This window comes from Epinephelus moara, chromosome 5 (genome assembly GCF_006386435.1).
Source record: "Epinephelus moara isolate mb chromosome 5, YSFRI_EMoa_1.0, whole genome shotgun sequence".
Classification (NCBI taxonomy): Eukaryota; Metazoa; Chordata; class Actinopteri; order Perciformes; family Serranidae; genus Epinephelus; species Epinephelus moara.
The window spans coordinates 31,209,616-31,233,302 of NC_065510.1; the positions used below are offsets into that span (position 1 = coordinate 31,209,616).

The window sequence follows — 23,687 nt, forward strand, 5'->3', positions numbered from 1 at the left end:
ATGAGGCCACAGTGAGCTAACTAGATTTTCTCAGTTACACCAAACATATCTTCCACTGTTATACATTCTACGACAGACAGTTTTTGTTTGATAAAAAGGTATCTGCCAGTGTTTTTATACCAACTTGTCTCTGCCTCATAAGGACGCTATCCCCATGATCAGCAAGCTGCGCTACAGCACCAACTTTGACAAGGCCTTCAAGCATGTGTTTGGGAAGACCCTGATTTGTCGCAGCATGGAAGTTTCCACCCAGCTGGCCAGAGCTTTTACCATGGACTGTATAACTCTGGAGGGTAAGCTGACCTGTGATACCTAGTATAATACATATATATCACTACCACAAGAGCATAAAAGGAAGGGTGCGAGGAAGGGGGCGGCTGTCAGAAAAACAGTTGTGAGCCAGTGAGGTGGTAGGTTTACCACTACACAGCTTGGTACCAGTCTACCTCGGGATAATGTAACTTCACTTTGGGCCCTCAAGTACATTTTAAATCGACAGCATCAGCAATTTTGTAGCATTTTCCCGATGCATCCTTGTCAGAAAAAGTAGCTAATACCTCCATTTGTACAGCCACCGCTATTGTGTCTGGCCTTTTCTCCAGACGACCCATGTGCACATACAGGCTGTGAAGTGAGTAAAAGCTGTATTATGTGAACTCTCCACAGTGTCTGAATTACACTCCCACTTCAACTGTCTGCCCTTTAGCAGAAGTTCCGAGGTTGTCACTGTGCGCTACATCAAGATCTTTGATTTGCCTTTGTAAAACTGAACCTTGTACATCGTAGTTCAGTTTTTCATGTAGCATGAATTTGATTTTTAGGACAATTTATCATTTAGTTCCTGCACTGTAGAAGCCTTTTATCTCTTGCTCAGTGCGTTGTGTTGTGATCTTCTAGGTGACCAGGTGAGCCACCGTGGAGCTCTGACTGGAGGCTACTACGATACCAGAAAGTCTCGTCTGGAGCTGCAGAAAGACATGAGGAAGGCTGAGGAGGAGCTGGGTGAGCTGGAGGCCAAGCTCAACGAGAACCTGCGCAGGAACATTGAACATATCCTTTAAATATATATCATCAAGATAATATTACATCATCGATGCCAACAGGAAAATTCAAAATCCATTTGCTCTTCATTGGAAAGGCAGAACACGTAATTGAAATTATTTTTCAGTGTGGGATTTGTATTGTAATTTTAAAAAGTCTCTGCATGTCTAGACATTGTTCCAATGTTACTTAATCATTTGACGGTTGGATGTAAATTAGTAAGAGCTTACTCATCCTCTTTGTGTTGGCTGAGTTTGGGACTGCTTTACTAGTTTAAGTGAGTCATGAATGCATTTCTGTAAAAGCTTCACCAAGTGATCACTTCATCAGAAGGACAGATTTTTTTTTATCCCCGTTGAGATATATTGATTATAACAAAATGGTTGAGTCACTGATGATTACCAAACAGTTGTTATGTCAGTACGAATCCCATGAGATATACAGCAAGTCGTAGGAGGAGCGCATTGCATTAGTGGAGATGTTTCTACATTTGAAACACAAAAAGGACGTCATCCCCTTTGAAATATTGTTAAGATATGAGCAGAAACTTGAAACAGTTAATCAGGAATCAGTTTGTCATCTTCTTGTTACTTAAGTGTCCAAGTATTCAGGGTTGAATCGCCTTGTTAAATGATGAATATGAGTGGAACTAATTTTTCCAAATCAGTTTTGCTAATGACATGTTTGTCAGTTTTCATAAAATGATGCATATGCATACATATATTTTGAAGTCTGGGTAAAGCAAAACTAAATATGTGCCACTGTTGTTGGAAGCCAATCTGCAATGAGCGTTGTTGGAAAAAAACGTGAAACGCCTTTATTACTTGTTTTAACTGGTTGAAGTGGTCAAGTTTGTTTGTTTCGGAGAGGAAAACGTCTGGATCTTAAGTTATCAGACAAAGCTAAGCAGTGACATGCTAAACAGTGTTGGGGACACAGTGATTTGTAACATGAAACTGCTTTATTCAGGGTTTTTACGGTTTTGTGTTTTAATTATGTGAAGTGTTTGGTCTGGAGAAAAAGAGACCTCTGTGGATAATTTGGCTCCAGTTAAAACCTCCTGAACAATGAACCCTGGAGGAATTCTAAGCGACAGACGTTTCCGCTGGTTGCAGTCTGCAGTCCTCGCTGCTAGATGCCACTAAATCCCCCTAAATGTGACGCACTTCACTTTTAAAGGCTGCAGGCAGTACAAGGAAAGCTTTAGATTGCTGTCGTCTGGAGTACACTGAAATAAAACAGCAAGTGTGATAAACCGTAGGCACTTGTGATATTGGCATTCTGCACTCGTCCTCTGAGGATTGGAGTAGGAAACATCATAGTCGTGCACAGTCAATATTTTGTCACAGTGTGTGTTGGAAAAGAAAATATCGGTCTTGAAAAAAGTGACCTTCACACAGTTGTCCTTCTGTTGAAGTGTTTGAATTCATATGTCACCTTGCAGTGTATCGGAGCCTTTGTCCTATCAAGGAACTCTTTTGAAAGAAGTTAGAACACCCTTCAGTGCAGCAGTCACTCAATTACAGTGTGCTGTCTCATGGCTGAGCCTGTATTTTAAATGTGGATTACATCCATTTGGGTTATGTAGCTACTTGAGCCAGCAGGAGACTGACTCGGGCGCAGTGAGAGGGTCAAAGAGGATTAGTGTATGTTAGGTCATATCAGCCAGAGCCATGACTCACTTCTGGACAGACTATAAAGGCAAAACAGGCGGATCAGAGAGGATTTGTGTTTGCATGTACAGTATGTTCATGGATATGGTCACTTCCGCTTAGGTATGATTATGTGTCTGTTTGCACACCTGTGTGATTGTGTAGCTTTTCACTGGCAGCCAGCACTGCATATGCAGGTTAATATGTGCACCTGGTGATTACGTATATGTGTGAGTAGGCAGGGGAAACAGATGACTGAGCTGATGACATGGTGCTAGTCCTTCACTCCCGCAGCGATGAGTCAGAACAGATCAATTATTTAAAAGCCTCTTGTTGTTCACTCTCCACCTCTGCCCTGTCGATAAGCATGAGATGCACCTCACCCATCCCGTCTATTTTAAGTTGCTGTCTTCATTTTGCCACCAGCACCACACTGCAGTGGAAGTATTGAGGTCATGCAGTGAGTGCACTTGCTTTGTGACTGCTCATAACTGCTACAACTCTAACTGACTTGGTTCGTTGAAATGCACCTGATTTATATATTTTATTAATAAGAATTGAAGTGGTCATCACTTTGGTTTCATACGAGTTTCTTTTTCTTTTCTTAAAAAATAATTTAATTTAGGGCAGTTTGTGTTTTAATGTCAGCTGATCCCATTCAAGAAAATTATCAGAGGGCCTTTAAACCATCTTCTTTTTCCATCTGTGCCGTCAACAGGCAGGGCAGTCTTCTGACTTTCAGTGGCTCTTTTTAAATCAGCAGATTGATTAGCTTCTGTGTTTATTGAGTCCTGTGAAACCTCAAAGGCTCATTGGAGTGTTGTAGCCCTGGACGATTGATTAGCCTGTCTGTTGAATTAGATTAATGATGTGATGTGCAGCCCTCCTTAATCCTCTGCCTTGATATTAGTGATGACACAGTCTTTCCTTGGAAGGTCAATCAAGTTAAAGCTCTCTGAGTTGCACTGAAAAGCCTACAAGCCGTCCTGTGACCTTTTATTCTCTAATGCCACTACAGACAAAGGTCTCTTGTTTTTATTTAGTTCATTTGTGTGTGTTGCATTTTTGCCTTGCTCTATACTGAAAGGACAGGCGGCTGTTTGAGCAATGCGAGGCTTGCAAAAGGCAATGTATCGTGCACTCAAGTTAATATATTGATTTTATCATCCTGATTGTCTGTGCTGTAATTTTATTACATTGGTCTTTACTGTACACGATTTTATGGCATGTCTGTGAGGTTTGTTACTTTACCCCAGTTTTTCCTTTTCTGAATCGAGGGTCTAAGGATGAAAAATGTCTTATCCTGCACAGGCTGTGAAATCCCTCAACGCAAAGTTGTGATATTCGGCTATATAAATGAAATTGACTTGACTTGACTCACAGAACTAGGCAGTGCTACAGAGGTAACGTGGACAGCTGTATCCTGTAGTCACTGGGTCAGATCAAGTTGGAAAACCTATGAGAAGATAAAGTCTGACTAGTCAGCTCAGCTTTAAATTTCTTTGCTAAGTGATTACTGAGAGGAAATGAAGTTGCTTATCTGTAATAAACACTTGCTTGTACATCCTTAATCGCTGCTTCCACGCATTAACAATGAGATCGACCAGCTGATGAACCAGATGCAGCAGATCGAGACACAACAGAGGAAGTTCAAGGCATCCAGAGACAGTATTCTGTCAGAGATGAAGATGCTGAAGGAGAAGAGGCAGCAGTCAGAGAAGACATTCATGCCCAAGGTGATCATATACTGATGATGTTTGAATCTCATCATTTAAACTCCTATACAAGCCCAGAGATCAAGGTCACTGAGGCCTGAGGGAACAGAAAATGCTTCCTTGTTCTGCATGATCTGTGACTGGAGAGCAGCCTGTTCCCAGCTCACAGTCTGTATTTTTCACTTCTTCCTCTTCAGCAACGCAGTCTCCAAAGTCTGGAGGCCAGCCTCCACGCCATGGAGTCCACCAGGGAATCACTGAAGGCCGAGCTCGGTACAGATCTGCTCTCTCAGCTCAGCCTGGAGGACCAGAGGCGTGTGGATGACCTCAACGATGAGATCCGTCAACTCCAGCAGGTCAGCAGGAGCATCATACAGAGACGGTTGATCTGCGTCTGTTGTTAAACATGGGATCCGTGGTGCAATTTTCATACCTTGAAATAACTAACAGTCACATGATTTCTGGATCCAATATGGATTTGTTTTAGATTGAGAAAAATTAAGAAAATGTTTTGTAGCAAAGTGGTTGGGTGAAATAAGTTCCTGCTCACTGAAGTCCCTGCATCATTAGGATTAGTCTGTAGGACATGTCAGTGCTGTCACATGCTGCTCATATATATCTGTATTTATTCACATGTTTATTTCTTACAGAAATTATCCACCATTTCCCACTTTTTTTTCAAATGTAAGACACTGGCCTTATTTTTTATTTGTTCTCAATTAATTAGTCCATGCTGTCAATATTAAGGAGCAGTGCTTCTTCTCTATTTATGATTGACACAATCTACAATTGTCATAAATGTTCAATAGATTTTGCTACAAATGTTTTGCTTCAAAGATTTTTGACAGAGCTCATTGACGTTAAAGAATAGGTCCAGCTATCTCAGATTTTGGCAAAATGTTTTTGTCCACTTAGATTTGAAAACTTGAAAACATTTTGATTTTAGAATTTTATGACATCCAAATTTTTTGGAGCCACAATAAACGACAATGTTTAATTTTAATTCAGTCATAATGTGGGGCGTGGATTTTAAGGATCATTTGGATCAGAAACGTTTTAGAACCGATGAGCTGAAACAGTGGATGCATTCACATCCCTCCACCTGCCTCTATGTAGTTCAGACAATACGCCTGTTACCTAAATTTTGTTGTTCTGCTGTTTCCCTTCCCTCTTCGCCTCCTGCTTTTGTATTCAAATGACCCGACTAAGGTGAGAGTAGCAGCATCTGTGTGTGGGTTGTTCTTGTGATCCAGTGTTGCGCCCTCTTTCTCTTTCACTGCCAGCTGCTCTCAGCTCTCAACTCAATGAACTCTCAGCCATTCCTGCTATCGTTGCGCAACTACTCCGCCCCCGGAACATGGAGCCTTTCATGTTGGGCTCTGCAATGTTGGCGGTTGTCAAATTAAATTGCTTGCGACATAACCCTTTGTTAGGAGCTATTGTTAATATGGCATTTGCCTGGACTGAAGTGAATGCACACACAGAAGCGTTTGTGTACCAATTTTGGGCAAAGACTGTAAGTATGAGGGTCCTTATATGTTGTTTACAGGTGACTAAAAGGTATTAACTAGAGACTTGATCCTACACAATTTGTAGCACTGCTTTAAGGCCAAATCTTATCCTGTGAGTGTCAACATGAGGTAACTGTTGTCATCTGCCCATGTCTACAAGGGTTCGCGCTAGGGGTGAGTTCGTGTACAAAAATCTCTAAACGTTTAGAGTGGGTAATTTTTTTCGTGTACACGGGTTTCACCGCTGGGTGGTGCTATTGCGTTATACCAATAAAGCCCCTGTTATCCGAATACCAACCGAACGGGCTATTTAACCAACGGTTACAGGCCACCACTCCAAAATATCGCCATTCCGACGGTCTGCCATCCCGAATTCTGGTCCCTGAGTCCTGACAGTATGTTATGGCGAGCCTGTAGAAGGCGTGTTTCCCATGCATGTCAGCGATTTTCACTGGGGACGCACGAAGTAATTCAGGCTGAACTTCTTTTGAGTGAACTCCTCTGATAGTTTTATTAAAAAGCATGGCATAACTTATTGTTATTATTATTAGTAGTAGTAGTATTATTATTATTATCATCATCATCATCATTATCATTATTATCATTGGGTCTTATAAGAGTGGGCTACAATGAGTACCGGGCCATCAAATCACAGCATCCGCGGTGAGAGGACACGGAATTGTGTGCGCTTTTACACACACGGGTCTAAGCGATCACGGATAGCCTATTTGATGTGGGAAAGATGTAGCCAGATGTATTACCTGTTTCTAAGCGGCACCGAAATACGTGGCTCGTCCGTCCGTAGCACGAGTCATGTGCGCCACTTCACTGACCCATGCATAAAAGCGCAAACAATTCCGTGTCCTCTCAACGCGGATGCTGTGATTTGATGGCCTGGTACTCATTGTAGCCCACTGGCGAACGACCCCCTTAACGAACGCCCCGTTTTAATAGAACGGAGCATGTAGGCTACTGACCTGTTGCCAAACCCGGTTTCACACCATTTCTTGTCATATTCACAGTCTGTCACAGTTAGTCAACAATTAGTATCACCCCCCTAACAAAAAAAAAAAAAAGTTTTTTTTTGTGTACTAATTTTTCATAACCGTTTATGATCTCAAACATATGTACATGTTTACACGTCTATACGGGCTCACCCCTAGTTCGGCCTGTACACTGTACTGACTTTGTATGCTCCATTTACAAAATATCTCTCATCTCTTGCACCAATATATTTTATTCCCCATCCCTGGTCCTATTCTTGTTGCGCACATACAGTTTCTCTTTTTGCATTTTCTTGTTGTTCAGCCAAAAACTACAAATTTAGGAGCTCTTGTTGCTATCATGAGGTTGAAATTTTCTTTCCTGATACACATGCTGTCTTTTCTTAGGGATTTTAATAGAGGTTGGCAACAATGTTGTAGTGCATTATCGCCACCAACTGGAGTTGAGTGTGGATTGGGAAATGTGCATCCCTAGCTCTCTGAGGGCATCAATCTGTGCAGTCGATTTCTTCCAGCTGATACACAGAGCAAGAGAAAATTGTTTTACGAACTTTTAGATATTGAGTTGCTGACATTGTAATAACATATTGTTTGTCTGCACTTGGCAAAGAGTAACTGTTTGTATTTTGTGTGTTGATCCCTCTCTCCACCCACAGGACAACAGACAGTTGCTGAATGAGAGGATTAAACTGGAGGGCATAATGACCAGAGTGGAAACATATCTCAATGAGAACTTACGGAAGCGTCTTGACCAAGTGGAGCAGGTACGCTGTCCCTTTAAACTCCCTACAAACATGCAATAAGTCTCATAGTATGGCTCTGCATGCATTGTTTCCATAAAATGTTTATGTATACTGTTTTGTGTTTTTGTTATTCAATAAATTATACATACTTCCTTGCATAACCTAAAAGTTCAAGGGTGCTGCTGTTAGATGATTCAATTATTGTAATGTGTTGAAATTGTCTGCTGTTATACATGGAGAGTCTTGGATTCAGTGCTTTCATTCATACAAGTCAGAAGAGAGGTGTTTGAATTTGCATGACCCTCTTTTTTTGATGTGGCCTAATTTGCACTGACACAGGAGCTAAATGAGCTGCGAGAGACCGAGGGAGGCACAGTGCTCACAGCCACAACATCCGAACTGGACGGCATCAACAAACGTGTCAAAGAGACTTTGGCACGATCGGAAGGTACGCATTGTACTTAAAACACAAAAGTGGGATGAGAAGCCTAAAGTTTAGAGAAACCAGCTTGTAACCATCAGCAGATAGTGAGAACTGCTGTCATGAGATCGACTCGCAGTATAGCGGGATAAAAGACCACTCTTTATTAAAAGGTCTGTTTTCGCTCTTCTACTTTTCTCGCTTTAGACCACAGCATGTGAAATTACCTTTCTCTGACCCCCTTTTTCTCTGACTGTTTTGTCTTCTCTCGTCTCTCTCGTGTGTGTGTGTGTGTGTTTTTCTCACTCACTGACTTGAGTTGAAATGTTTATCAGAATGTAGAGATTTGATTGGCTGAGTAGGATCACGTGAGATGATAAACTATGCATTGACAATGTGAATGCAAGATATGATGCACTGCTTAAAATAGAAACGCTCTGTCAAAATTTAATAATAATTTAATGGTTATCTGTCTGGGTCCAGATAGGACGGCGTCTGGGGAGGGGGATATCCCCCCTCGTCCCTCCTCAAATCACCTACTGTGGATAAGGGGTTGTTCCAGAGACAGCCTGGCCGTTGTATAAATGTTCTAGTGGCTCCATGACTCAGATGAGGTTGACAGAAGGCAGTTGTTACTGAATAGAATTAATTTGCATGGATTCATATTTAATCATTGTCACTAACTAATTAAAGACATATTCTCAGCATGACCCAATTCGTAAGTAGACATTATATCCATTCCATTGTTCAAAACCCTTTACATGTCAATTTTCCGTTTATGATTCAGTGAGCAATCAGATTTTCTTCTTGTGTCTCTTAACAGACAACAATAACATTATTAGGTTGGTGATGATGAAGGCTGTAAAGCCAAATGAAGTAATTGTGGCTGGTAAATGAAGATGAAACTCATGAGTCCCGGCTGTTATCATTTTATTTATTTATTTTTTTCCAGTCTGCTTTTGAAAAAATAATTTCGGTAACCTTTAAAAGCCTATAACAGAGTATTTATCAATTTCTGAGTCAGGGACTAAACCTCTATGTTTATGCACTGTCTGATTGGAATGAAACCCATCACTTCTACAACACCACCCATACCACCCTCTCAAATGTCTTTCCCAGATCTGGATTCTTTGGTCGACAAGACAGAGTCAGAAATCAAGGACCACATGAAGAACATGGAGCGCTGGAAGAACATTGAGAAGGAGCAGAATGACGCCATCAACCACGACACCAAGGAGCTGGAGAAGATGACCAACAGGCAGGGCATGCTGCTCAAGAAGAAAGAAGAGTGCATGAAGAAAATTAGAGAGCTCGGCTCGCTGCCTCAGGAGGCCTTTGAGAAGTACCAGACCCTCACACTCAAACAGGTACACAAACACACCCACACACTGCTTAATGAGGATACATAATGGTTTGTGGCGTTTTAGTTTCTAATCAGGCAACATCAGCATCATTTAGAGGTGCACTGCTACAGTGTTATTACTAAATGTGGATTTGAATATCACAGCGAATAATGCATTTTAATTGAGCTGTTGGGCCTCAGAGTGCAAACTACTGAGCCACGAAGGTGATGCCAATTGGTTCGAGTAAATTAAAGTTTTGATTTTTTGGTAATTTACAAAAGTCGTTATATCTAAATTTGTTCAAGAGAAATGTCAAATGTATAATTTCCATGATGTCTTATGTTTGAATATCACCAAGCCAAACATGACACATCATCAGACAGACAAACATGTTTTACCAAAGTAAGCTAGCTAACATGCAATCAAACAATATGGCTTGGTTTTTGAAACAAAAAAGTTATGTTGGAAACAACCCTGCACCTGGAAAAGCTCCAAAGCATGTGGTGAGGAAAGACTTTGTATACATTAACTTTGGGTTTATAATAGCAGGCAGTGATGATTGGCAGGTGTGTTGGATGTGGTGAGATCCTGTCAAATGAGGCGCTAAAGCCATCGAAGCTCCAAAGACACTTCAACACAAAGCAGCCGGGATGTGTTGGGAAGCCAACGGAATAATTCCTAAAGAAAAAGGACAGACTATGCACAACATTAACAACTCAGCAAAACGCCATCTTGAAAGCAAGCGATATGGTTGCTACTCGTGTAGGTTGCCACAAGAAACAATTTGCGATCACAGTGGAACTAATCTTGCCTAGCGCTGTGAATGTTTGCTAAAGTTACATTAACAGAGGGCAGAGAACACAACTCACAACGTTGAGATTGGCTGGCGGACCCTGGATGTTGCTAGTGAGTGTTGAGCTTTTATCACTGTTTGCTTTGTAAGCTTGTTTTTGACTGTGTAGTCAACTCACTGTTGCATTAGCTACCTAGCCAATGTTGTATCGAGATAGTGTTGTCATAGAAACATACCCATCAGGGCACGTCATTAAAAATAGCCCCGGGAGCTCTTTTTTATGAAGCACAAGGATGAAGCACTCCCCCGTGCCCTGCCAACGCTTTTCTACTAAAGAAAACGCTGTGGACACAAGCCCTTAAGAGATTTTCAACTAGAAGCGCTTGGAAGAGCCTCACAAAAAAGCTGGAGCACTCTGAAGAAAAGAGTGTGGCGCTTACTCTCAAGATAGCTACATGCAGCTGAATACAATCTCTCCTCACAGGGAACAATTGAATAAAGAGGCCTTTGCTCAGAAGAAAATGCTATGTGGACATTGTAACCGATCAAATCCATAGTCCTTCTGTGCAAAAACACATTCAGCAGCTTGTCTAAATTTAATACAAGGCTTCAGCACTCTAGGATAGGCTAATCAAGTGGACATCTTGAACAGGTACCCACCAGGACAGTCTTTCCTTGCTAAGCTACAGTGAATGGACAGTAACACATTGGTAACTGAGCTTTTTCATTACACAGAGCCATCAGAGTTATTTTCAGTTTAAAAGAACTTGTACAGCTTTGAGCCCTTGAAGGTGCTACAAGGGTAAATTATTAGGGTGCCAGACGTTTAGACAGCCAGTCCCAAACAGTTTGACTTCACAATGACACTAAAGACAAAACTACAGCAGCTCTAACAATAACCATGACCGTCTACTGAAGGTCAGTTTTTCTGTGCATCCAATCCTACCACCTGAATCAAGCTTATGAGTGTGTGCAGGCCCAGGTCTCCTAAGGAATAAGACCCGAGGCCATCACATCCCTCCCACTCACCAGTGACTCAGACACTAGTTAGTGCTCTATCTCTGGTTTTTTCAGCCCGCTGCCTCTGGGAGCACAGACTGTGAGTTGAGTGGACTTGGCTGCATCTTTCATAAGTGTCTCAGTGTGTACATTGTGTTTGTGTGTGTCTGTGTGTCTGTGTATGTGTGTGTCATCTCCCCTCCTTGACAATGCTGAAAATAGCCTCACACTTTCTCACAAACACTCCACATAGTTAATCGCTCTCCACAGGATACTGCTCGGGGACAAGATGGTGCCATTGATTGCAGAAGTGGATGAGAGGGCCAAGTAATAATGGCACTCGCCCATGTTCCCTCGGTTATTAGTGATTCAGATGGATGAATTTATAGTTTGAGAGTTTGCAGAGTGCGTGTCACTGTTGATCAGACTAAGCTGGTTCTTAATCAGTTCATGTCATCTTCAGATATCATTAGACTCTGGCAACATACTTTTTGAGATGAATAATGGATGTGAGTTGATGTCCCTTTTTAAGTCAACAAGCGGTGTCAGTGCGCCCTCTGATACTAGTAGGACACAACTTACTCTTGGCAGATTTTTGCTTGTATATTTTGGTGTGAATGAAAACTCTACGATATTAAGTAATAAATGATGTAGAGCAACCCTTTTGAAACACTAAACAGTCTTAATAATATGGATGAGAATGGAATTATTCTGATTATTATACTTATAAGCCACATTATAGACAAGGCTTTTAAAAAAAGCGCACATTGAGAAGTAATTTTAAAGATACCGACAGACTGCGAGCCTGATTTACCCTGAAGTTACCAATTAATCTCTTTTTTTCCTCTCCAACAGTTGTTCCGAAAACTGGAGCAGTGCAACACAGAGCTGAAGAAGTACAGCCACGTCAACAAGAAGGCTCTGGACCAGTTTGTCAACTTCTCTGAGCAGAAGGAAAAGCTAATCAAGCGTCAGGATGAGTTGGACCGCGGCTACAAATCCATCATGGAGCTCATGAATGTTCTGGAGCTGCGCAAGTATGAGGCCATCCAGCTCACCTTCAAACAGGTACGCAGGCACATCAGACCCCATTCAAAGCATCCAGATGGGTGCATACATCCATGGACATTACATAGCTTGTGCAGATGTCTGTTATGTATCAGTCAGCTGGGTATTTGGCACAGTTTTTTGGACAATCTGGTAAATTATTTCACTTAATATTTATGCTCCTAGTTGTTCTTATAGAAATGAACAATATTTTGCTTCGGACCCACGTTAATATTCACTGTGTTCCTTTTCTTGCCGTGTTTTCTTTCCCTCAGGTGTCGAAGAACTTCAGTGAGGTTTTCCAGAAGCTGGTGCCAGGAGGCAAAGCTACATTGGTAATGAAGAAGGGTGATGCTGAAGGCAGCCAGTCTCAAGATGAGGGTGAGAGCGGGGCTGACAGTGAGAGGGGCTCTGGGTCACAGAGCAGCGTTCCTTCAGTGGACCAGTTTACTGGAGTTGGCATCAGGGTAAGAGTCTCCCCATTTGATTGAGAATCCTTTCTCTTTTTTAAAAACAGATGATGATGAATGTAACTTCTTACCCAAAATATTGTTTTTTAAATCACACAGTCAAAGGTGTTGAAATGACTGTATCTCTTTGCTTTAGTTTTTAAACTCACTATATTTAATACTGTATATATTATGCTTTTGTTGTAACAGTTGTAACGTAATGTAAAATGGTAAGGAAATGCATAAAGTGAGGAAAAACTCTATGGTTCCTAAATTCTCATTATAAAATTCACACGTTCAAGCTGAGCTACAAAAGAGGACCAAGGTGAAGCTGGTCATGGGATGAGTAATACCCGATTCTCTTCACTCTGAATTTATCTGTTCATCATCAAAGCTGTCATAGCAGCACAGAAGCATTCTGGTCATCTGTTCAATCATCTGTCCCAGAACAGAGAATCTAATAATAATAATGAAACCATGAATTGAAAATAACAGATTTCTCTGTGTGTTTCTGCCTTGAGTCTAAAACTTAACCTCCCCTGTTCTGTGTAGGTGTCGTTCACAGGGAAGCAGGGTGAGATGAGAGAGATGCAGCAGCTCTCTGGAGGTCAGAAGTCTCTGGTGGCTCTGGCCCTGATTTTTGCCATCCAAAAGTGTGACCCTGCTCCTTTCTACCTGTTTGATGAGATCGACCAGGCCCTCGACGCTCAGCACAGGAAGGCTGTCTCAGACATGATCGTAGAGCTGGCAGGCCATGCTCAGTTCATCACCACCACCTTCAGGCCTGAGCTGCTCGACTCTGCTGACAAGTTCTACGGTGTCAAATTCAGAAACAAGGTGAGTCTTCTGCCAAAGAGCAGGATTGGTCCACAAGAATCATTCAAGTTATATTCTGCCCTGAAGAGGTTTTCTCACGACACATTGTGGAGGGTCTCAACAGTGCAACGACATTCCTCAAAAATCAGATGCACTTGTTTTCTCATTTTGCAGATTGTGCTGATGTTTTAAGATTTACAGCTTTGGGAGATCCAGCTCAGTAGTGCATGTGCAGGCTGTAGCATCAGGGCTGTGTATGAACACTGGATTGTTTTTTCAGCGCACACAGTGTTTTAGAATAGAAGTAGAAGTAGAATCGCAGACTCCACCTTTAACCCAAACACAACTATGACGTGTTTCAAAACAGCTCAGCTCAGTAGTGTATGATGGTTGAGTCAGAGTGTGTAGTGGTGAAAACAAAAAACAATTACAGTGTACTTGCAGCTTTCGTCATACAAAGCTTTGCTTGCAGTGACTGTAGAATTCAAAATGGCACCAAACTTGGAATTTAAAAAGAGCAGATTATACTCCAGTCTCTGCCTGTGCATCATCATCCTTGCCGTCGTCATTCTAGAGTCTCGATGACAATGTGACATTTTAAAAAAAGTATCGATACACAACATAAATCAAGTTTTTTCCCAAGTTTTACACCGTTTGATTCTGAATTGTTATCACAGAAAGTTTGTGATTCCCTGTAATTTAAAGTTACCAGTAAATAGACCTTCCTCTTGTTGCTGTAACTGATTTTTCTTTCAGTCCACTGTTTTCTGTTGAGTCCTTCACACTTTCCCTCTGTAGGCCAGGTTGTTTTTTTCTACTGAGCTGCTTTAGTGAAAAGAAAATATTTCCTTTTGAGTTTCTGTGGTTTCATAACATAAATGATCACTGCTTAGTCAGAGTGGCTGAAATGGAGGCATTGATTGGTCATTAAGTGTGTGTGTGTGTGTGTGTGTGTGTGTTTTTTTTAGGTGAGTCACATCGATGTGATCACAGCGGAGCAGGCCAAAGACTTTGTGGAGGATGACACCACCCATGGTTAATAGTCTTCAGTCCTTCATCATCCTCCTCGCGCCCTCCTCCTCCTCCGCCTCGACAGTGCACTGCGTAGCTTGAAGCCTTCCACAACAGGGCCCAAAGACAGAAATATCCCAGTCAGCGTTTTTTTAGTCCCTTTGTAAAAGATAAACAATGCAGCAAGTGTTACGCCTCTCAGACCATCTCCAAAGGTTGAAATTTGATTGGATGTGCTGTTTTGATAACACCCCGAGAACCCAAGCTCAAAATAACTTAGTGTTTACTTTTGACATCATTCCAGGCTGACAAAACTACAAATTTGAGAAGAATGTTTTTATGTTGAAACCTGCGTGCGGGGGACATTTGTTTTGTCGCATTTTCCTGCATCGCCGTGCCTCTCTATGTATCAGCCGCACTGGATCCGACAGCTAACACAAGTGTAGTTGTTTTACACTGAAATGAAAATATCCCCATTTTGTCTGACGAGGTCCTGAAGAGAGCACAACCTTTGTGTTACTGTGTTCAATTCTGGCAAATAGTTTTGAGTTTAGTTTTCTGTCATTTGAAATGCAAAGTGCCAGAGATGCTCACGTTTCTGTAATGCATACCCTTTATACTCATAAAACAATGTTACTTGTATCTGTCATAACCAGCCATATGGCGTAACTTGTTTAAAGGTTGTGGTTCCTTTTTATGGTCGTTTCTGTGTTGTGTAATTTCCTGTTTTTTAGGTAAATGAAATATATGAGTAGTTTAATTCCAAAACAGATATCAGCACAGCTCCCTGAATTTTACCAGTCAATATGTCATAAGCAGAAGTGATTCTTAACGTCTGTAGTAGTTGCGCTTTTCTGGAATGCAAACTTTTAATTTATCATTTCCTTACTGGATATATTCTTTGGGATTAAACTCCTCATATGTTGCATCTAGTTTAAAATCTACGTTTTGAATGTTTTGGTTCATTTTTATGTAACTGGAAAACCTACAAAAATAATAAAAGATTTAAATAATAAACTGTCAGTGTTGCGTCCCACTTAATATGACCACTAGGTGGTGCTGTGCCACTGAATCCTGACACTCAATGTCACTGTATGAAGAGAGAGAAAGGAGCTGCTTAATGTAAGGGGGAACTGTTGAGGAAATATGAGACATATTTAAGAGGATTTACAGCATAATTATATGAAAATCAATTAAAACTTGTGTTTCTGGAAAGATAATATAGTTTTAAACTTGTAATTAGCAAATATGTTGTTTTTTTAACTGTATTTATAAATGTACTTTAGCAGAAACGTGTTCTGTATGAATCCACAGACAAGAAATTCACATATTTACCATGTCTGTATTTTTGTTTTCAGACTTTTACACCATGTGCATGTTGATGGAAATTTCATGGAATAACTAGGGAGGGAAAATTCAGTGTCGAAGTACAGTGGACACAACGACTATCTGCCGTCAAGGTCAGAATCTGGCGCCCTGTTTCACAGCCCATACGTCTGCGTCATATTTTGTTTTTGCTGTCAATGACCCCATTCAATCAGTGTGCCAGGGGAGATCCCACATGTCACACATACATGGCTCATTCTAGTGTAACATCACCTTGTGCTGGTGACAAATCTGAAAGGTTGTGACCTCTTGCGATGGATTCGTGGACTCCTGTTGTAATACCGCAGACCTCCGGAGCATCTCTGTCTGCTGTGTTCGCCAGGACTCACATCGTCCCCTTGTGTCAAAACTTTTTAACCTTTGAAAGTAGAGTACCTACAACTACTCTGCTTCCTTACACCAGTAAGACGTCACCTGAAGCTGAAATACACTTCTAGCCTGCTGCTGGAGGGAGATGACTGCTACACTCCCTTGACCTACTGTATTTTGGTAACCAGTGCCTCACATCACACTGTGTACTGTGTTGTACTGTTCCCCGACTGCTTCCTCCACACGTCTGATGTGAAAAATAGAAATAACAGCCCCCTGTCTGACTCCTCAGCAGTTATTCCTCTGACATCCTCTCTACCATACACAATATTCTGTTATATAAAGAACATTTATTTACATTTTTACACCCCAAGGTGTGAACAACACTAATTTACATGCACCTTTCATTCCTACTGGATCGTCAGAGATGCAAGAATATAAATGACTTGATTTCTATTTATTAGCCTTTATCTATTCTCACTGGGAGTAAGGAGAGAATGGAAGGACTGAAAGAGGCAACGCAAGTTAATTGTGTCAGATCTTTTAATGTAATAGTGCTTTACCTAAAATGGTGATAAGACAAGTAATAAAACACACGAAAAGATGTAAAGAATAGGATGTAACTAATCAAATAAAAAGAAAGAAAATGGAACAGATATCTGCTGACACACGAAAACAATAATTCAACAATAGATATAATGTTCTTGTGCCCTGCATGCAAGTTACCCCCTGTATTAACTGCATCTGATGTTTTTCTGATGCCATTAAATGTGAACCGCACTGACCTCAAAGTCAGTTGGTCAGTAACAGTGGAGCCAACGCGTCAGTGAGCCTGGTGCGATATTGACAGCACACTTCATCCCTCTGTGCCCGGGCCTGCCAGCAGAGCAGAGAGCAGATCTGTTGCTAAGGCTGCCAGATCTGTCGCCAAGTCAGCTGACAGATGATGAGGATCAGAAAGACCTGTGCTTCATAACGGTCCCGCCATATTCTCAGAACTCATTTCCAACTGGATTCAATTTCCGTCCATCTACCTCTCTCCACTTCTCTCATATGTGTGATGTGCCAACAGAAGTAAAAGCTCATATTTTTTCCTTCTTGTGTTTCAGCTTAATAGTTTGGAAAGACATTTTCTGCACCATTTGTGGCTGACAAGTTATCACATGACAAACAGTACAAGGACTCTGACAGTGAAGCAGCTTTCAGTCATCATTAATGTTAGTTTACACCTGTGCTTCTCCCGCTGTGATGTGTCAGAATGTCTCCTGGCCTGTTGACGCTTATTTAGAGAGAACAGCTCAGCCTCCTGAATAAAATGTTGGCATTGTAAACCAAACCACAGATATGTTACATTTGTACGTTTCACTCATATCAACATTTCTAAAGTGATGTAGTTCAGATTACATTATTATGAGTTTCTCATTAGGAGGAGGATAGGATGATGGACATGTGACACCAAGGTGAGACCCCTGCCAGGCAATAAATCACTGTTGGAGACCTGTGACATTTCCAGCTGTGTTTGAAACCACGCATTTTCAACCAAAACAGCATGTTTTCCTAACGCTAACCAAGTGGTTTTTGTGCCTAAATATGACAAAGTGTTAACCATAGTGTTGTCACAACATTAAATTGAAAAGTTAAAACACATAAAGTTTCAACATATCTGCTACATATGATATGTACAAATGTAACATTGTAGAAACATACAATGGCAGCATTTATTCTGCCGATTAGGATGGGGACAAATGGGTCATGTCACATTCAAGATGGCTGACCTTCTTAGCTTTGGCTAGCATGATAGCTTGTTGGCCAAACTAGCTACAACCGTCTTGGTAAACTACTTATGACCTTCCAAAGTTACGTGGGTTTGCGATTTAAAGGTCCCATCAAGAGTCTTGTCTTTAGCTCATTGTATCCATACATTTTTTAAGCACCACTAAAGTAACTTTTCAGATATCGACAACAGCTACTCCATAGGCCAGGGCTTGGCAACCTTTGCTATCAGAAGAGCCATTTTTGCTATTTTTAAATATGTTTTTACACAAAGTGGCGACTCTGCAGTGGGCTGTTTATGAGCATTTGTTACTTAAACTTTGCGGCATTGGTGGTGAAAGCGAACAAATCTGTTCATGCACTATTAAATGTTGTTAAATGAGACTTTTCCCTTTTTAGATTTGGAATCTATTGTCAGCCGAGCTAGAGTCAAGACAAGCTACAGCTAATAGTTGCTAAACATTTTACAAAATTTAGATGAAAAGGTGCCAGGCACACATTTTTAGTTGATGAAATGCTAATACATGTTTTTATTTGGTGTATGGGCAACACATTTTTACAACTGGAGAATGTAAAGATCAGTTTAGGTCTACAACAATGTAAAAATGTAAAAAAAACAAAACAAAAAAAACACATATATACCATATCATTTTTTGTCAAACCCACAGGGAGCTGCTGGAGAGGGGCTAATGAGCTATATGAGGCTCCAGAGCCACAGGTTGCCTAGCTCTGGTATAGGCTGAAAGCTATGTTAGTAACTGTTTTATCCATCACCTCTTCTACTGATCAGATGGCCAGTTAAGTTAAAAAAAAATGCTAGAAAGTCCAATTAAAAGTTATATTTTTCCAAAGGCATACATCAGGGGAGCATTCAGGACTCCATTTCCTCCAAACCTGTGGTCTGATTATTAATTACAATTTGATTTTAATTTGTAAAACACACTAAATATCCTATGTCATTCTTCAATCATATGGTAAAATCTGTTAATGTATGTGGGTTTGTAAGTTTTGTTATTTGATGATTACGCCTCCTTTTCTCCTCTTGTCTGTATGGCATTTCCTCCACTGTCTAATCCACCCCTCCCTCGTTGGCATCCCCTCTTCACTCCACACTTAGACAATAAACACCATATCTTTTCAACCGTCCACTTGTCCCGCTGCTCTCTGGTATCAAAATGCCGTGTACAGTAATGAACAGATAATACTAGCTCCCATAATCAAGCTCCTTATCATAAAAACGGGCGTAAAACTGTCCTGGTTTTTACAGTCAACAAGTTAATTTGTTGTCTAACAGGTGCTTATTAACGGCGGTGGAGAGTGGGAGGAGGAGGAGGAGGAGGAGGGTGCCCTGTGAACAGACTTGCTCTGTCCTTGCACTTCATGGTGGTCCATCTGCCATGTAGGCCTGACGTGGCTGACTGACTATCTCTTTCTGCCGCTCCAAAGTCATCTCCATATCCGTCTGTTTTATCTGCCTGTCAGATGATCAGTCTGTCTGTCATCTGTCTGCTTGTCTCACTGCCTGTCACACTCATGTGATTCTGGTCTGTGTTAAAGTTCCTATATAAACATGCTACTGCTCCAAAGCCTGAGCTGGAGCCTGAAGGTGGTGGTGACGGATGAGTTGCAGGCCGCCAAGCAGAGAATCACTGATGAGAGTTATGCTTTTATGGGCATTTTTGGTTCTGGGGAAAAAAATCTCATTCATTGGATTAAATCTCAATAGTTTTTCTCACAGTATTTCTGACTTATTGCAGTAGTGGTATGTGTATGTATGCTCAGCAGGTGGAGGTGACGTTAGAGATCCCCCAAACTCACAAAGAAGAGATGCCATCATACATTATGGGGTCAGGCAAACTTGGGATTATTTTCAAATATTCAGCTTTTTATTATGTTGTTTGGCCAAATTATGTTAGTTTCTGCATATTATTGACCCATGGCTGTGTACTTATCTTGTTCTCACACATTATTAGAATATGGTAGAATTATTATTATTAAAAAATACTTTTTGGGTGGTGATTTATCATATTAAATACCACTTTTATATGTTAAAGATGGGAAAAAACAAAACATGAAAACAAAGGAAATGTCCTTCATGCCCAGTGGTGTTGTGGAGGGTATACGCACCTGCGTATACCCTCCACAATATGGCCTTTTTCTGGCCATTTACAGTATAGGAGAGTATACCAGCTTTCTCCTGGGTTAACCTACATATCTGTCAACCACTATACCACTGTCTATGCCCTTATGCAGTATCATCAGCTAACAGTATACTGTCATGCATAATTATAAACTTAATCTATCCAACAAATTATGTTTAAAAAATGAGGAAAAATGACCTAAACAGAGATATTTTTTTTTTATATAAATTTATTTATTTTATCCATAAATGCAAATAGTCTGAAAGGGAGCCCACTATCCACCATTTAAAGCAGGAACTGAAACTGTACTTTGACCATGACTTTGACACACTAAAAGTACTGAAAATAAAAATGCCATCAGGACTGTGGGTATTTACAATGCCTTAAAAATAACTTTTTAATTTTATGTGCCCTTTTGTTCTTTGTTATTCTTGTTATTAATTGTTTTCTTTATTCCTTTTGTATTCTTTATACTGACTAAAGGAAGTTAAAAAAAAAAGTATAGTGTCGCACAAGTAACCCAAATTTCCGTGTTTCCTGTGAATGCAGCAGAACTCTAACATAAATTCCAGGCTGTTCGTGGCTGTTGCATCTTTAATCTTCACTACCTTAAACTCACAAGATACTGATTTTAAACCAACCCGAGTCTTCAGTACGTGAGGTAAATACTCACTCACAGTCACTTATTTAGCTTCATAACATGCTGTGTTCCCACAGGCCTGATTTACAGCATTTTGACTTGTAGACAAAGCACAGGTGTTAGCAATAGCATTAACGACGCCTCTGTTCAGTTCAAGTGTCTCAGTCCGCCATGACAGTGACTGTGGGTCAGCAGGCAAAATAACCAGGGCCCGAAACCGAAGCAGCTAATTTTATTCTATATTTATTCATTGTATTATTAACATTTGTGCTTTTTAACAATGACAAGTCAAAATGTCGCAAGAGGAAAAGGGACCTGTAACTGTCGCAGTTAGCTTGCTAACATGAGCTTTTCGAAGTTGGGAGGACATTGGGAGGTTGACCGTTGACCTTTGTTTCAGACATGCTGTGTTAAATCAAATGTGGGTTGGTTGCAGGTGTGTGTGACTAAATTCAGTCGATGACCTTCCAAGATTATGCTGGCTAGGGTTGCTAGTTAGTCATGCTAACCTATAATTCAACTGTCTAGGTAGGTGCTAGCTTAAAAAAGTGCTAAGCTAAGTGCTAACCTACGACTGCCCAGTTATATGCAAGCTAGTAAGTTAGCTAGTAAGTTAAAGGGGAACTACGTCTTTTTTTCGTCTTTTTATTTCTATGGTCTAAGACAGTCCAAAAAATTAGCTTCCATATATTTGGTTCATCAAAAATGGTAGCAAAGCAATAAAGAATAAAATAAGCACAGCAGAAATGTCAGATAGGTTAGACCACAGTGACAGCAGTTAGGCAAATTGGAGGTAGACCTAAGGTACTTGACTTTTGACCTTCTGAGATCAATCTAATTTCCCACAACAGCGCTGGACAGGGCGAGCGTTTCACTCACATTTGCGACTAAAAATAGGTGTGTGCGAACTGTAAAAAATATTTAGGGGCACATGTGCNTGCTCCGTTCTCCCCGCAGTTAGGGACCGTTCGCCACAGTACCGCTTTTGGGAAGGGTGGAAATAAGTCCTGCAGAGTTTCAGAGTTTCCTGGAGAATGTTTTAGGATAGTAATAACATTATATAAGATAATCATATTTCAAAGATAATATATATAAGATAATAACATTAAAGACAAAATTAAATTGCAATACTTTTTCAAAACTTGATGATTTGACCTTTCTGTACATTTTGTATACAAATTCATTAAATAATTTTGCATATAAAATGTCTATTTGCATCACGTTTATTACGGAAAACACATTATTTTATCAATTTACATTGTGCCCCTAAAGCGCTCCTTACTTTTTCGAAGTAAGGAGTTGGGAAAAAAGTTAGCGTCAAGCCCTGCACAATTTTGTCAAAGTAAGCATGAAGCTTAAATTCAGTTACACATGAATATACTGTAGTTCATATGGATAAAAATACAGTGTTTTAGATTAAAGAACAATATTAGTTTTGACTCCAGGAATCTTCACAGAGTAGTGTTTTTTTAGCTGACACCAATCAGCCTGACAGGCAGACAGACATTAACCCCTGTTGGCCTGCTGTTGAGCTGCAGGGGGCCCTGGCTCAGACTTCATGGAACCCAGAGGTCACCAGCCAAGCTGGCCCCTGATTTCACTACATGACCCAAGCTGCTGGCCCCAGGCAAAGTGTGATATATGGAGATAGATGGGTGTTGGATTAGTAGCTTATTCTGTGATTTATATGACATTTCAAAGTTCTGTAATTTAACCTGAAATTAAACAAATTAAAAAAACAACAACAACAACAGCAAAACAGCAATGTTTTAAAGTGGCAAGGTTAAAGTCATTGTTTTGGTGTTCTTGCACTTCACTTCCCATAGACTGTCATGGTGTTTTGGCTGCTAACTATGAGGTTCTCCAACCTTCTCTGATGATGCAACTTGAAATTAAAAAAGGCTGAGTGTCCTGAACATCGCAGGACATTTCCAGGGAAAGATTTATCCAATACCAGGTATTTCATAACAGCAACTTTAAAACCATTTTCACCATTTTTTGCTTTCTAAAATCTGAATTTCTACTTGACTTCACCTCTAAGTACGCTATATAATCATATAACCCTGACAGGTGAAAATTACAGAGAAACCTACAGTTATGCTGCTACAGTTCAGTCATGAGAATATTTAATTTAAGTTTGCTGTTCTTATGTTCTCTTATGTCACACTGCTATCTTTGGAAAAGTTTTTTTATACAGAACAGATCTCTGATTTATTAAGGGCTGGTTTACAGGGTGTACACTGAAATGCTTACAGTCAGGATTCCACTTTCAAGATTTCATAGAAATCATGTGTAACTAAATAACTGAAGGCAGCCTGAGCCAGAGCTACTTTCTTATTAGTTCTGTACACTGCTTATTTTCATTCTGAGTCATATTTAAGTCGGGTAACAGTACTTCTACAGTACTTCAGAATAATGTTATGATACTCTTTTCATCCCTGCAGGAACTTTGATTGAGTAAGCTGACATTACTTGTTTTTGCCCATCAAAGGATTATAATGGCAGTTTTAAGGTAAGTGTGACATTGTAAAATCACATCTAATTTGTACCATGTAGATTTACTCACAAGAATCTGTTCAATCTTTTTACAAGACTTGCCACTTGCAAGTTAGTGTTGGGGCTGTTCAGGTCTATAAACTGTGAACGTGTTAACAGACTCTTTCTTAATCTTAGCTGTTTAAAGCTTCTCGGGTTTGTGACTAATTCCATTTACACAGGATCTTATGCAGGTTTCATTGCTGCCGTTAGTGTCCTTCAGGTCTATAAAACTTTAACTGTTTATAAACTCGCCTCTATTTGTAGAGCTGTTTAATTATTTATTTTTCAGTCCGTGCTCCGTAAAGCCAGCAACATGATTAGATGTTGGTGATTCTGCATGCGGTGGCACGGCTGT

The 23,687-nt window shown here is 40.5% G+C and overlaps 1 protein-coding gene across 1 annotated transcript in view; it reads left to right on the plus strand.

The window, feature by feature from the left end:
• smc3 (structural maintenance of chromosomes 3) overlaps positions 1 to 15,562 on the plus strand; it is a 29,345-nt gene extending 13,783 nt beyond the window's left edge. The window contains exons 18-28 of the mRNA XM_050044215.1: positions 143 to 293; positions 898 to 1,048; positions 4,276 to 4,429; positions 4,606 to 4,764; positions 7,580 to 7,687; positions 8,006 to 8,114; positions 9,207 to 9,454; positions 12,078 to 12,290; positions 12,545 to 12,736; positions 13,271 to 13,555; positions 14,503 to 15,562. Coding sequence (XP_049900172.1) covers positions 143 to 293; positions 898 to 1,048; positions 4,276 to 4,429; positions 4,606 to 4,764; positions 7,580 to 7,687; positions 8,006 to 8,114; positions 9,207 to 9,454; positions 12,078 to 12,290; positions 12,545 to 12,736; positions 13,271 to 13,555; positions 14,503 to 14,574 — 1,842 coding nt within the window. The 3' untranslated portion in view covers positions 14,575 to 15,562. The remainder of the gene's footprint in view (positions 1 to 142; positions 294 to 897; positions 1,049 to 4,275; positions 4,430 to 4,605; positions 4,765 to 7,579; positions 7,688 to 8,005; positions 8,115 to 9,206; positions 9,455 to 12,077; positions 12,291 to 12,544; positions 12,737 to 13,270; positions 13,556 to 14,502) is intronic.
• Positions 15,563 to 23,687: the final 8,125 nt, after the last annotated feature.